Here is a 14,382-nt window from a genome sequence, read left to right as displayed (position 1 = left end):
AATCACTGAGTTAGGGCAATACACAGAGAGACAAGGAAGCATGCTAGAAAAAAACTGAGTGAGCTGACAATATTTAATAGAAGATAATCTCAACAATTCCTACAATATTCCTGAGGAATGAGGGTGTCTGTTTCTGGAGTGTGATGGAGTGCCAGGTTTCCCAGGAAATAGGACAAATTTTCCAGGCAAGAAAATGTACATCTTGGTTCCCCCCCCCCCCATTGTTATAGTTGTTTATTCAACTGGCCTTGAGGTCATAGATGGTATTTATAATGTCCATGTTCCTCAGCTGATAGGGTTAAATGATACAAACCTTTCCCCCTGTGGGGCTGAGCCTTGGGATTTTTTTTTTTTACTTATTTATTTATTTATTTGAATATTGTCAAAATTATTACAGATGTCCCCTTTTTAGCCCCTATATCTTATATTTTAAAAGATAATTCCCTGGGGAAAAAAGGATAATTCCCTGAAACCTGTGCTTCCTTGAAGCTCTAGTAGTAATAAAAATAATTGCCATTGGTTACTTACCATTTGCCAGGTACCTTAACTAGTTTAACTTTCATCTTCCCAACAAGTCTGCAAAGATATTATCCTTATTTTGAGGCAAACGAGAGGTCAGGTAACTTGACCAAGCTCACACAGCTACCAACCAGTTAGTATTCAAACTCCTGTCTTTCTGACCATGCTTTGGCCACTATACCAATCTTAAGAGGTGATTCTAGTGGTCAAAGTGAAAGCTGGAGGACGCTTGGGTCATTCCTTGGATTTAATCTAAGTAGCCAGTGAAAAATGGTTTGGACACCTTATGGGAACTACCTTTGCTTTGCTACCCACATGGCAGGTTCTGCTCAGTGAAATCTGAAAGTTTTCAATTAATGTGACTTCCCAGTAGGCAGTCTCATTCTGCAACCATCTGGCTTAGAGGAATTTGTATGTTGTGCTCCTGAAAATTGATACTTGGCTACTTTTTGGCATAGTTTTAAATCACTGGAAGGAAAAAAAACCTTTGTTTTCATTAAAAGCAAACTTCTAGCTTTAAAAAACTTCTAGCTTTAAAAGTTCACACATGTATGTGTATAACTGTGTGTATGCAAATTAAAAAGGCATCAAGGCATGGTGGAAAACCACTAGCTTTGGAAGAAAAAGTACAACTATGCTTGAGCTCTGGACCTGCCACATGCAAGTTTTCTATAATCTGTTTACCACTCACAGCCACATTTCCTTTCTACAAAGTTGAGGAGACTACTTTTCCTCCCGCATAGGAAGGAAGAATCGAATGAAATAAGGTACATAAAAGTATATAATATACACTAAAGCCCAACTCAAATCCTATATTTCATCACATTTAAGAAACAATGCATTTTAAATCATAACATTAAACAGGAAAAATATACTACTGATGAAGTATGACACACATGATATACTATCAATTTTAAGACACTTCAAGCCCAGCCGGCATAGCTCAGTGGCTGAGCATCGACCTATGAACCAGGAGGTCACGGAGGTCACGGTTCGATTCCCGGTCAGGGCACATGCCCGAGTCGTGGGCTTGATCCCCAGCAGGAGGCATATAGGAGGCAGCTGACCAATGACTCTCTCTCATCATTGATGTTTCTCTCTCTCTCCCTCTCTCCCTTCCTGTCTCTGAAATCAACAAATATATATATTTTTAAAAGACACTTCAAGATTGCATAAGTGTTAATAGATAGAAAACTGTTTTAGAATTGATGTAAGAAATTTTATTATTTGCCTATGTTAGCTTAAGAATACTGTCTATTTATAATTCAGGTATTTTGAGCAACTCTGGTAGGTAAAGACAATATTCATCATGTTTTGCCAGGAAGCCTAGCACAGTGCCTGCTAAGTAGTAGGTGCTCAATAATATCTGCTACTTGAATGAAAATGCAGACAATTGTGTGGGAGGCCATGTTAGTTTGCAGAAAAATTCCCCATGGATTGATTTCCTTAGCTAGCACACTTAAAACAGTTTCATTTGCTAACATTCAACTTACCCTTGACTTTTCAAGGACAGACTCACGATATAACAATGTTACACCTACATTACCATTTCAAGAGTAAGTCACCTGTCTCTTTCATCTGTCATCTTACAAGCAGGGAAACTTCAGTTTCTCAAATGGACAGACACCAACAGACTACCATAAACTAGCTCTGTGCTCAATTGCTATCTATCTTGGGGAAAACAGACTGAAAATGTTTGCATGGTGAACAGTTTTCCAAAGTCAGGTGCAAATCTACACTGAAGTGAAAGTTTTCCTAAATCCTGGATACTCCCATATTTGGCTCTGAGCTTACTATATATGATTTTATGCTCAAAATACTTAAAATGTGGATGCTTATTCTCTGTAATCCCTTTGTGCCCAAAGGTTCTGAGCCCTAGAGCATGCGGGAAATCCTCTATGATGGTGAGAAAGGCAGTGGTCATCACAGATGCAGCATACAGAGCGAATTCTTGGGGTGCTGAGTCCCCAGGCGATTTCTAAGGCACCAAACCACTGCTGCCCACTGACCACATATTGGAGGGAAGGAGCTAGAACTGCCTGAGCACTAAATTAAGAGCCTGGGTTTCTCATGTATTTATCCATCTAAACATGAAAGGTCTTTTGAGAGGATTACCATGCCCAAATCATACCTAGGGAGACCAGAGGTCTGAAATGCTACTGAGCATGGGCTAAGCAGTGATTGTCAGTGATCTTCAATATTTCTTTCCATCTTCTATGCTAATAGAACCCTTGATCTTTAGCTGGGCACAAGGTCATACAGTATAATAAATATATTTCTGTCTTTCATGTCTTGAACCTGCCAGATGCAAGTTTTCTATAATCTGCTGGTATATACATGGGACTAAGTCATGGTCACTGTACTATAAGCAAAAATGATAAGTGCAATTTCTGGCATTCAACCTTAGAAGGGAGGGTGGGTCGTGTGTTCTTCTTTCATTCCTTTTTCCTTTCTTCTACGTAAAATATGGAGCTCCAACAGGTATCTTGTAGAGTTCAGTGAATGTTACCTTTGTTATATCTTGTCATTGTCCTTCGACTGATACACAGCTGAGTCTACTGTGCATAAGTCCAAAGCCAGTAATCTCTCCCCCTCACCCTGCTCCCCAGAGACTGCCTTCCTCGGCAGAGCAGCCCAGAGCTTCAGGACCCTTACTATGTTATCAGTGAACTACCTAGAAGAGTTGCCCCTTCCTTAGGGTGTATCCTTTCTTTGAGCTGCCCAAATAATTTCAGTGCAGTCTGGAATATTTTAAGTCATCAAAGTTGATCCAGAACTTAAAGCAAAGTGTCAGCATTTATGCCATAGTGGTTCTGAGCCTATTTACCTATAATCTGCTAGGTATGTACATGGGACTAAATTGTGGCCAAATGAGAGAGCATGCCTCTCCATTTGTGCTAAAAGTAAATGAGGAACTTGAGTGGTAGGTTGAGGTATCTTATTTTATTATTTTTTCATTTGACTTTCCATTATGGAAATTTTCAAACATACACAAAATAGAGAAAATTATATAATGGACCCCTTTATACCCATAATTCAGCATCAACAATTACCAAGTCATGGCCAATCATGTTTTACATATAGATGCCTAACTACTTTTAAGCAAATTCTGGACTTTGTATCATTTTATCAGTAAATAGCTCGGCATGTAGCATCTTAATTTTTGTAAAATACCTTTCATATTCCCTCTGCACTAGAAGCAGGGCAAGGTGACGTTAACCTGTCTGCCAAGAGGCTAAAGCTATCCACTATGTACCTTCCGTGAGACTGTCAGAGAACCCTGCATAGCCTTTCAGTTTTCTTATTTCCCAGTGGAAATGACGTATCAGTCCACTCAACTTCCTGTCCCCACTCTCAGCCACCCCCATACCCACAAACTCACTTCTTCAAGCACTAGTTGTGATCTTAGGCCTTGCTACCCAAGAAATCTAGAAATCAGCCTGGAATTAAGTTTTTTCAAAATAGGAGAAATTTATGGACTATTAAGGTTGGAAGGAGTTATAACGGGTAGATTAACCCTTTCAATTTAGAAATAAGAAAACTGAGACAGATAACTGAGCAAATTGATTCACATCTGAGCTTTCAAAACTGCAGATCCAACTACGTGACTCAGCAACTTAAAACTATCCAAGGGTTTCCACTGCCCTCAGTCTAAGGCATTTGGTGTAATGGACCCTTCACATTCTAAGACCAGATGCATCCCTCTGGAGACTCAGCCCTCTCCACTTTTCCCCTTCCCCATCCTGCCTCTAAGTCCACAGGGCTTCTTTAAGATCCTCTGCCTGGCCAATTCTTGCTTGTCTTTCAGATCCCTGCATAGGTAGCACTTCTCCAGGAAACAATCAAAGTTCTCAAAAGCAAGTTAGATATAATTCCATGTGGTCCCACAGAAGAGTGTACCTACTGGAATGTACACTTAAAACACACCACACTGAAATTTCGTTACGTGTGACTTCCCACATCAGATTTTGAGCCATGTTTGGTATCTAACTCCATGCTTGACACATGCAGACACCTAATAAATACCTGTTAAACAAATGAATGACTACTGCCACTGGGAAGAGCCCATAAAAGGCATATGGGAAAATGCTCTCTATAGCACCCAATGTAGGTTAACCATTGCATTTATAACTGTGTAAGGCCACAAAGCTACAGGAAATATAGGGGACTGGTTTTCTGACCCGTCCATATCAGAGCTTTTAGCATTCCATCACACTGCTTAATATAAATTCAGTCAATAAAGTCACTGCTATTTTCCTATGCAAATAAAACCACTTCTACTGGGTTAAGGAAAATACATAGACTTGTAACCTTCTGAAATCATTTTAGTTTAAAATTTTTGACTTTTTGATCTGAGTAGGAAATTCAGGCACTGCAGATCATTTTTCTGAAAGTATTACAGGTCATCCTTTTTAAAGACTATTTCCTTTGGGCTAGATATTGTTTATGAATTACGGAACACGACACTCATCTTTGGCTCTGCAATCACCATGCCCAAGTGCTACAGAGTATAGGGAACTGGGTGTGGTGAAAATTGAGATGGGGAAGTTTTCAAAAGAAGGTGTTAGATCACAAATTACAAAAACAAAATGCCCAAGTGGTGGTAAGTATGTTTTAAGCTCCTTACCTTTCAGATAATGTTAGAGCTTTTCTATAAGCTTTAAATCTTTGGCTGCAAAACTGCAGCATAGTAGTGTTGGTTTTCTATTCAAGAAAGATACGAGGACCGCATTTACTTACACCACCATCTTGACTGAAAGTCCCTATAGTTTGTTTCTTAACTGTATTAATAACCTACTTCCTATACCTAAGATTTTAACTTCCTGTGCATCACCTCACTAGAGTTACATCAAGCCCAATATATCCCTCTCATCATTTCTGCTGTAGTTTCCCACATTTACCAAACAAGATGAAAGAGATGGTCCATGGGCTTTTCAATCCTAAGAAGTAATCTACAGATGATCACAAAAAGCAAACAAACAAAACCAGATGACCACTGTTCTATCTAACTTGGAATTCTGTTATTCAAATTACAAATGCAGAATACTAACTAACAAAACGAAAAATTAGGTTCTGGTTTTGTGAGCGGAGAATACACACACAGGAAGTCAGTTTCATGTAGCACGTGCTCACTGATCCCCCAAGTTGCTGAGGGTGGGGGATACATTAAATGATTCCATAAGTGTATGCTGGGCATCGACTCTGTGGTAGGCATAGTGTAATGTGAAATGACTGACTCAAGGTGATTCAATGTCTGGACTGGAAGTAGAAGAATTTCAGATCTCTTCACTTCTAGAACAATGGGTTTTTCATTCTACCTGGCTACCTCATTTCTTTAAAAATCTAAAATAATCCTCTAATCCACCAAAGTGAACAAGAAAGGTAATTTTAAAGAAAGAGGAAGAAAGAAAGGCCAATGTGTGCCCTACCCACTATATCATTTATTTACTCTGGAACTTGAATTAGCCTCCTAAATCAAAAACATATTTTCCTGTTAAGTAGAGTTTGAATGGTTAAAAGTGCCAGTATCTAAATATCCTTTTAATAACGGAAGGCCCGGTTATTGTTATGAAATATTATCAATTTTGTAGTATTTTTCAGACACTAAAAATGTAGAAAGTTGGCAGTCACGTTAAGTGAAAAAAAAATGATCACAACAAAGTAAAGCACATATATGGATATATAAAGATATCACAGGAAGGGGATACGATACACTCAAGCTTGAACAGCAGTTATCTCTAAGGGACGGAATGATAGATGGTTCTTACAGGTTTCCTCTGTGCTTTTCTGAATTTTCATAATTTCCTTTGGGGAACATATATACTTTTAAAGTACAATGTACTGAGTCCCTGCTATGTGTCAGGCACTATGCTAGGTACTTTTAATGTATTATTTCTAATCTCATAGCTACCCTATGAGTTGGGTATTACTATTTCAATTTTGAAAATGAGGAAACTGAAGCTCAGAGAAGTGAAGGAACTTGTCCACCTTGTTAAGTTTACGAGGAGGGATCCAAACGTGGCCCCTCTTCTTCTCTCCCCTCCCTTTCCCGCTCTCTCCCACCCTCCTTTCCTTCCTTCCAGACAAAGAGAAGGGGAAATATATTCCAGGTAGAAGGAACAAAATGCTGAGAACTCAAAATCTAGCGTTTGAGGAAGCAAAATAAATCCAGGATGACATAACGACACAGTACCAATCCCATGTGTGCATGTCTGTATGTGTATGTGTGTGTGAGTGTGTGTACAAAATATCCTCACCACATCCTCAGTAGGCCAAGTCCTGTAGAATTGGGAGGAAAAGAGGAGATACCTCCCACTGTTTCTTTCTCCTTACTGCACCCTGTCCCCACCACCCCAATTAAGGTAAGTCTGCTCTCCAGCATCCCCCCTCTCTTGAGCCCTCTCCTTTCACGTTGGTTTCCAGATTTTACCACTGAGCTCGCAGCAGCAGGAGTCCCAGCTGGATTCATTCTCTGCACCAACGCTCCCACCCGCAGTTTGGAAAAAGTGTTCTAAATTTAAACCACACAGCATTAAACTAAAAATGGCGTAGAAAGGGAAACAAACTACCTTGTACTGGGCTCTTGGCAGATTTCACAGGCATTAGTTACCCTTTTTTCCTAAGCATAAGTAGTCAAATGATTCTTAGGTAATAAAATAACTGTCTCCAAGTTTGCCTGAGATAAAGGTGTCTGTCTTGAAATGACAGGGAAGAGGCTAAAGGGGACATAAAAGAGCAGGGAGTTAGAAGTGGTGACTCATGCGAGATGCATCTGGGGTTCTGAGAATGTCCTCCAGCTCCAAGGCTGGCGCTTGCTGGATTTTTCCTCAACCCCTTGCTGAAAAGTCAGAAAAGTAAGACAAAACTAGAGTCAGGGTCCTGAGTGTCAGTCCCTATTGCGTGAGACACTCCCCCAACCCTCAAGTAATTTTCCCTTTCCCAGCTTCAGTTTCCTCATCCCTAATCATTCTGAAAAGACTGAAAAGTAACCACTTGTTTAATTTTGATGGAAAATTTGGGGTAATGTGAAAAACATTTCCACATTTGGGTAATGATGAAAGATGAATAGCTTTTTCCAGGATGAAGAACAAGACACTGGCTGCCGCCACTTCTATTCAACATTGTAAGAGGAAGCTTAGCTGGTGCAGTCAAGGTAGGAATGAAAGGTGTAAGGGTTCGAAAGAAAGAAATCAAACTGTCAGTATCCACAGAAAACCAACCGCCTACATAGTAAATCCCCTCAAAATCTAGAGACTACTAAAATTAATAAGTGAACTTAGCAAGGTCATTGAAACAAAGTCAAATAAAAATCAACTGTATTTCTATATCCTACCAACAATTAGAAAATTCAATTTTAAAGTACCAGTTACCTTATTAAAAAAATAATTACCCATGACATTTTTTAGATGTGTAACTCCTACATCCCAGCATTTCTGCACTTAAAGAGGGCAGCTGATGCTCAGCTCAATCTCATTGCTGTAGATAGTTCCAATTTTTTTAAAGGAACCAAAAATATAGAGTATATAATTTCAAAAAGTTTTAATGTTGGCTCAAAATTTTTTTTAAATATTAAGGAGGCCAAAATAAAGCCATTTTATAACTCTAAGTAACACAAATGTACATAAATATATGTTTTTAGTTCTCTGTTTAGTATCTCAAAATAAAATTCAAAGACAAATAACCTAACAAAATTTTTTAAAGGATATATAACATACCAATTATAATGTAAAAGAGAAGTGAGAGAAAAGTTATTTATAATAAAACAATATGGATTTCAATTTGTAAGTGGTCTCACTGGCCTGTATCAGGGGACATAATAAAGTAATCAGATATGTGTACCTATATGTACACTGCACGAGACAGGTGTTTTGTATTGAAGTGTCAGATACAAGTGTGTCACTTTGGGTAAGTGACGTTCTGAACAAAATTAAGTACAATCTTTCCTCAGTTTCCAAGGCGTTTTTAATCCTGGCAATTTCAACGTATATGTCAAACCAATTTATGTTCTAGGCTCAGAAAAAGTACAGAAAGTTTTTACTTACCTCTTCAGCAAAACATTTGAAAGTTGCAAGAACGTGAGATAATTTGTCATGGGACAGAACAGTCTGGAACATTCTGGCATATCTAGCATTTCTGGTTTCTGCCCAGTAAATGCCTAGAGAGCCCCTTGCATATTTCCAGTTCCCCACAGGAAACAGTACCATACCCATTTGAGAAATAGAGACATACCAGGCTATAAAACCAGGTTTATCACATGCTAGCTAGCCCTGAAACCCAAAACTCACTCAGCCATTTTACATATCACTCGAGCCAAAATATCGTTTCCTCAACCCACACAGTCACAGAAGCAGTAATAAGAATCCTGGAAAGAATTTGCACTCTCTAAAAGTATCAAAGTAAGTGCAATGGTTAAGAAAAAAAAGTTTTTGGACTTCCTTACGCTTACTTCATTTTGAATTACAGACTAGGGAATGGACACCACTCTTTTTAATATTTTGGGCCTAACAGTCTGGATCTGACCATATTCAAACTCTCAACCGAACTAATAAATTTCAATTAAAAAAAAACAAATTCCTTCAGGAAACACTATCATAGCTCAATGCTCCAATCCCAATTTTACCACATTAAAATGTGCTGTGTTTTATATGCTGTATAACTTCATTAGCTCACAAAATGTCCCACTTGTTATTTTGAGATAAAATATAGAATAACTGAAAAATTGAAAAGAGAACTATTTATCCTGAACTCTTGTAGAAAAAAAATTTCCACCCTAATTTTCAAATTCTCCACTCCTGTCCTTCCATATCTATTTCTAAAACCTTGTTACATAAAATACTCAGAGAACTTACTTAATAAAAGAAAAATTTGGAGCTTAACTTAAGATATCTTTTCCAAATAAACACAATCTAGAAAATTAGTCAAAAGCCATCATTTTCTAAAGTTCCTGTATCCCTTTTACAATAAGTAAACTAATTCGAATAATAAATTATATTGAAAATCTTATTAAAAACTCTGCAAGTCTGCCATACTACTTATTCTCAAGCCCTAGTCTACCATGTGAATGAATGGTTTGGGAGATAAAATGACCTGGGAGTGAATTCTGGCTCTGCCACTCACTAGCTATGTCCCAGTACAAAATTCTTAATCTATTTCTTTATATATAAAATGCCTCCTACCTATCAATGTTGTGGAAATATGTAAAATTCCTTGCATACAACTTTTCACATATTAGTTGTTCATTAAATAAGAGCTAAGGCTATTATTATAATTAGCTGTCATGTTTGCCAATACCTGCTTATTTAACTCATTCAACTATTTTTTTCCTAGTAGACTCTCACATATGTTTTTTCTGGCTTGCAAAGCATTTTGATATATGCTGGATAAATAGTACACAATGTCCCTTGTATAAGACAGCCTTGCCAGACTGTCTTAAGACAGCATATACCAAAAATAGGAAAAAGAAGCATTTATTAAACCACAATTTTACATTTACTGAACACTGGTCATGTGATGGTAGCTTATAAAAATTCAGTTTCTCCTACCAACACCCTGAGTCTTTATTTGCCCCTGTCAACCTCTTTAAATTTTACCTGACTCTCTTTTTTGTTTTTGCAAAGGCAGTGACTTCTGAACAATTCACATGTTAATAGTTTTTCTGTAGTACTTTTAAGCACGAAGGCTCTAATTTTCAGTATATTGTTTCATATTCAGGTCACCAACTGATCCTTTGGAACCGACAAAGAGCTCTCATGGTATGGTTACCATGGTCACACCCTCTCTTAAACATGCACACACACACCCCACATCGCATCACACTCTCAGCTGGTCTCTGTCAACACTTCACCTCGCAGCCCAGAAAGGGCTCTGTGATCTCTAAGAAATTAGCAAGGAAGAGGTTTGGAAGAAATATAACAATTTGTAATCTGTATGGGGGCTTATATTCCTTTTGAAAATCTGAGGAAAACTCTATTCTTATATATAAGCAAAATAGGACATGCATATAAAACTGTATTTCACAGATTCCTTGCAAACCAAATTAAAGAAGCTATGACTTATTACAGTGTTTCTCAAACTCTTTTGACTAGGATTCACAGTGAGAAACAGAACCTGACATCAATATAGCCCATACCTACATACCAAAACAAACATAATATCTAAAACAGAAGTTTCAGGAAACAATATTTATCCTTACCATGTGTAATGGTTTCTAGCATTTTCTATTCAATTTCATCTTTCTAAATGTTGCCTGTAACCCACTAAATGGATTTCTTACCACTCACAATCTGAATAACAGTGATCTAGTCTAATATTTCTCCATTTTTGAGATAAGGAAACTGAGATCCAAAAAAATAAAGTCCTAGATCACTAATGAGTTTATGGCAGAACAAGCCAGACCTAACCATTCTGACTCCCAACTAAAAGCTCTTTCCAAAAACAAAGCGAAACAAAAATTCTAAATACCAACTCACTTCAAAAAAGCAGCTGGGATTTGAAACTGAAAACATGCTGATACACCGAGAAGCTGGGAGTGTTTCAGTTCCAAACCATGGTGAATATTAACCACCTCAGCCTCCATTCAGGCAATAATTTTTTCAAAATCATGCCACTGGCCTAGCATGACATGGCATATAAACAATTTTTTTCTTTCCAGTAACCCTTTCTCCAGCCACTGAAAACAACATAGGAAGAGACAACGGTTCTCCTTGAGTTCCTTTAAACTACTTCTAATACACACACACAGGTTTTATTTGTCCACCAGAGGCTGGTTTACAAACAGGAGTGGACAGGCCCTCTTTCCACTTACCAGGCCAAAGCATGGCTGTTTTCTTCCCTGCTAAGGCTGCTTCATTAACATTTAAACATCTAAACCACACAGATCAATACGTGGATATGAATGATCCAGAGCCTATTCGATGTTACTACCACCACCACCAGCTACCCCAAGCCGTTTTTAAGCCTCAGTTACAGACAGTAGGGTGGCTAAGAGCCTTCATTGCAAACAGCCTGGTAGCTTAAAATACCAGTCCCCCCACTGACGTCAGGCTGTGTGGTTTGTTTGTTTGTTTTCATTTCTTATTTTTAATTTATTATCTTATTACAAGCCAGACACAGTGGCTGGGGACCGGTCAGCAGAAGGCCAAGCCGGCGGCGCTGCGCACAGGGAGGAGGCGTTTGGGGGCCCGTGTCGTTGCACGGATCACCCCAATAACTTCCCTCGGGCGCGAGTCACCTGCGCGGGGGCTGCGTGTCCGCCTCCACCTGCGCACCCGAGCCCGGGTACCCACGGGCAAAGCGCCCGGCCCTCCTCAGCCGGAGCGCCCGGGGAGGAGAGGACTGGGCGCTCATCGATGCGCAGTGGCTCCCGGGAGAGAGCCGTGAGAGCGCGCGCGGAAAGGGGGGGCAGGCAAACCCTAAAATTAGCGCTCAGGGAGCAGCGGCGGGGCATGGACGCGCAGAGATGGCGTCCTCTGCGCCCGCGGCCACCGGGAGCTTTCCCCGGGGAGCCTGCCTTCCCTGCGCCTTCCCGGGCACCCGGACCGGAGCTGGCCCAACGCTGCAGAAAGGAAGGGCTCGTCCTGGAAACAGGAGGGGGGAACACGTGCAGCCTCCTGAGACCTTGGGGTCTATCGCTCCTCCCCCAACTGCGGCAGAAATTTTAAGGAGCCTCAGAATTTAAAACCGTTTCTCTCCTCCACAGTATCTCCAAAGGAATTAGCGATTGGGGGTGGGGGGAATGTTAATGTACCAAGGATTTAGGGGGCGGAGGCTGGCAGAATAGGGGGAGCTTGCATCCCAATATCTCTCTGCAAGATAAACAGTTCTGAAGGTCAGTAAAAGCTCCCCACTGAGTCCTCCTAAAAAGATTTCATTAAGGGATTCTCAGTCACCGCTTTTCCTGAGAACCCAAACTGTGTAAGTCCCAAGTATTTCAGATATTCCAATTCCAATAATGCACTGAAAACCTACACATTATTGTGAACACTCCCAATATAAAATTACCAAAAACCCTGGTAGCTATCATAAGGAAACCTGTGAAATGGAAATACTCAGCTAAGAGTAAATGAATGCAAAAATATGGTTATATTTAGTAGCACAAAAATGGAAAATTCAATGGCACAATATTTGAAAACCAGAAACCAGTCATTTTAATTTTTATATATATTTTTAGAAGCCAGTCTTTTAAAAAGTCATGTTTATTATGTAACTAGAACGTTAAAATGACATATGCACAGGAAGGCTAAATCAGTCATTAACACAAACTAAACATGCCCGTGGAGTGCCATCTCACCTCTAGCATCTTCTTGCCTTCCCTCTGCAGTTGGGCCCTTACCTTTATTTTCAGAATCTTTCATTCTTTGCTTCCTCCCTCTGCTGCAAATGGGATGGAAAGTCCAGCTAATTCTCCAACCCTGACTTTCGATTTGTCATTCACAGAGAGTCAGCGGTCTCAGGGGCGAAGTCCCTCCACAGAGGTCTACCGGGGCTCTGATAATTGCATGCAAGTCAATGTGCAGGGTTATAATTTTGCTTATGCTGGAGCGGAAAGGATCCGGATGAAGGCAGACGTAAACACAACTTCCAAAACATGGCATGGAGTTGGATCTGGAGCCTAGGCATGCCTTTCCTTCCCTTAGGTTAGGGAACCAACTGTTCAAGCGCCTCCTGGTCCCCGGAGAGATGTGATTCAAGTTGAAAGGGGAATGTCTATGCCATGCACCAGGCTTATTTTCAAATGGAGACCTTGACTTTGGAGGGGAATTAGGCCCGTGTGCTCTGTTTCCTCTTGTACATTCATTCATTCAACAGACATTTCTTTTACCTCTCTGTGGACCAGGCTCTCTGCTTAGTACTGGGGCTACAACAGTGAAGGGGACTAGCCTCAGTCCTCAGGCTGCTCACACTGTTACAATACAGAGGCATGCCGTACAATACAATGACCTATGAATCTGCAGGGACATGTGTTATTGAACCCACTTCACCCAGGTGTAAGCGGATACTCAAGGAGGCTTTAGTGATTGGTTTTAAGCCACTGAGTGGCTGAGCCAGAAATGGGTATGAGAAACCAGACCGTGAGAACCCTCTGTTAGAGGGCAAGGAAGATTTGAGTAAATCTTTCAGGCATCCAATTCAAGCTTCCTTTCAATGATTACACAGCTCAGATTCCTTCCTTCCTTCCTTCCTTCCTTCCTTCCTTCCTTCCTTCCTTCCTTCCTTCCTTCCTTCCTTCCTTCCTTCCTTCTTCCTTTCTTACTTCCCTCCCTCCTGTCCTCCCTCCCTCCTTCCAAATGGTATTTGTGCCAGGCACTGCTCTACTTGTTAGGGATTCAGGAATATAGAAAAACAGACCACAGCTATTACACTCTGGTGGGGAGATTCAAACAGACAACAAACACACCAATATACGCATATAATAAATGTCAGCGAATAATATGAAGAAAAATGAAGCATGGTTACGGGGGAGCAGAGGTACCATTTTTGACAAGGTGGCCAGGGGAGGTGACATTTAACTTATTTTATGGAAAACTGGTCAGGATCATTACAGTCCCTTCCAAACATCTTCACTCTGAAGTTGATGTTTTAAGTTTGGAACCCTCACAAACTCCTCTGCTCCAGGTGCCCTCACTGATGGGTGGTGTTCATTCCCTCATTATACAAATTGGTAAACTGATATCCAAAAAGCTTAACTGGCCCAATTGAGGACCTCACTAAGTTGGCTGAAGAGCAACAAAAAGAAATATATCTACCTATTGCTCTCATCCCCAGAAACTGCTGGGTTAAATACAATATTGACATGGAAAATTTGCTGGGGTAGGAGTTGAGGCAAGAGGGTTGAAGACCTATCTCTACCTCTATTAACTGAGT

The 14,382-nt window shown here is 40.1% G+C and overlaps 1 protein-coding gene across 1 annotated transcript in view; it reads right to left on the bottom strand.

Annotated features, from left to right (window-relative positions):
- The window catches only part of DNAJC6 (DnaJ heat shock protein family (Hsp40) member C6), a 100,462-nt gene extending 87,587 nt beyond the window's left edge, over positions 1 to 12,875 (bottom strand). Inside the window, exon 1 of the mRNA XM_016208345.2 lies at positions 12,851 to 12,875. Within this exon, the coding sequence (XP_016063831.2) occupies positions 12,851 to 12,872 (22 nt within the window). The 5' untranslated portion in view covers positions 12,873 to 12,875. The remainder of the gene's footprint in view (positions 1 to 12,850) is intronic.
- Positions 12,876 to 14,382: the final 1,507 nt, after the last annotated feature.

Source organism: Miniopterus natalensis, chromosome 9, assembly GCF_054644295.1.
Source record: "Miniopterus natalensis isolate mMinNat1 chromosome 9, mMinNat1.hap1, whole genome shotgun sequence".
In the NCBI taxonomy this organism is placed as follows: domain Eukaryota; kingdom Metazoa; phylum Chordata; class Mammalia; order Chiroptera; family Miniopteridae; genus Miniopterus; species Miniopterus natalensis.
The sequence above is the reverse complement of the archived record's forward strand: the minus strand, read 5'-3'. Positions and strand labels throughout refer to the sequence as shown.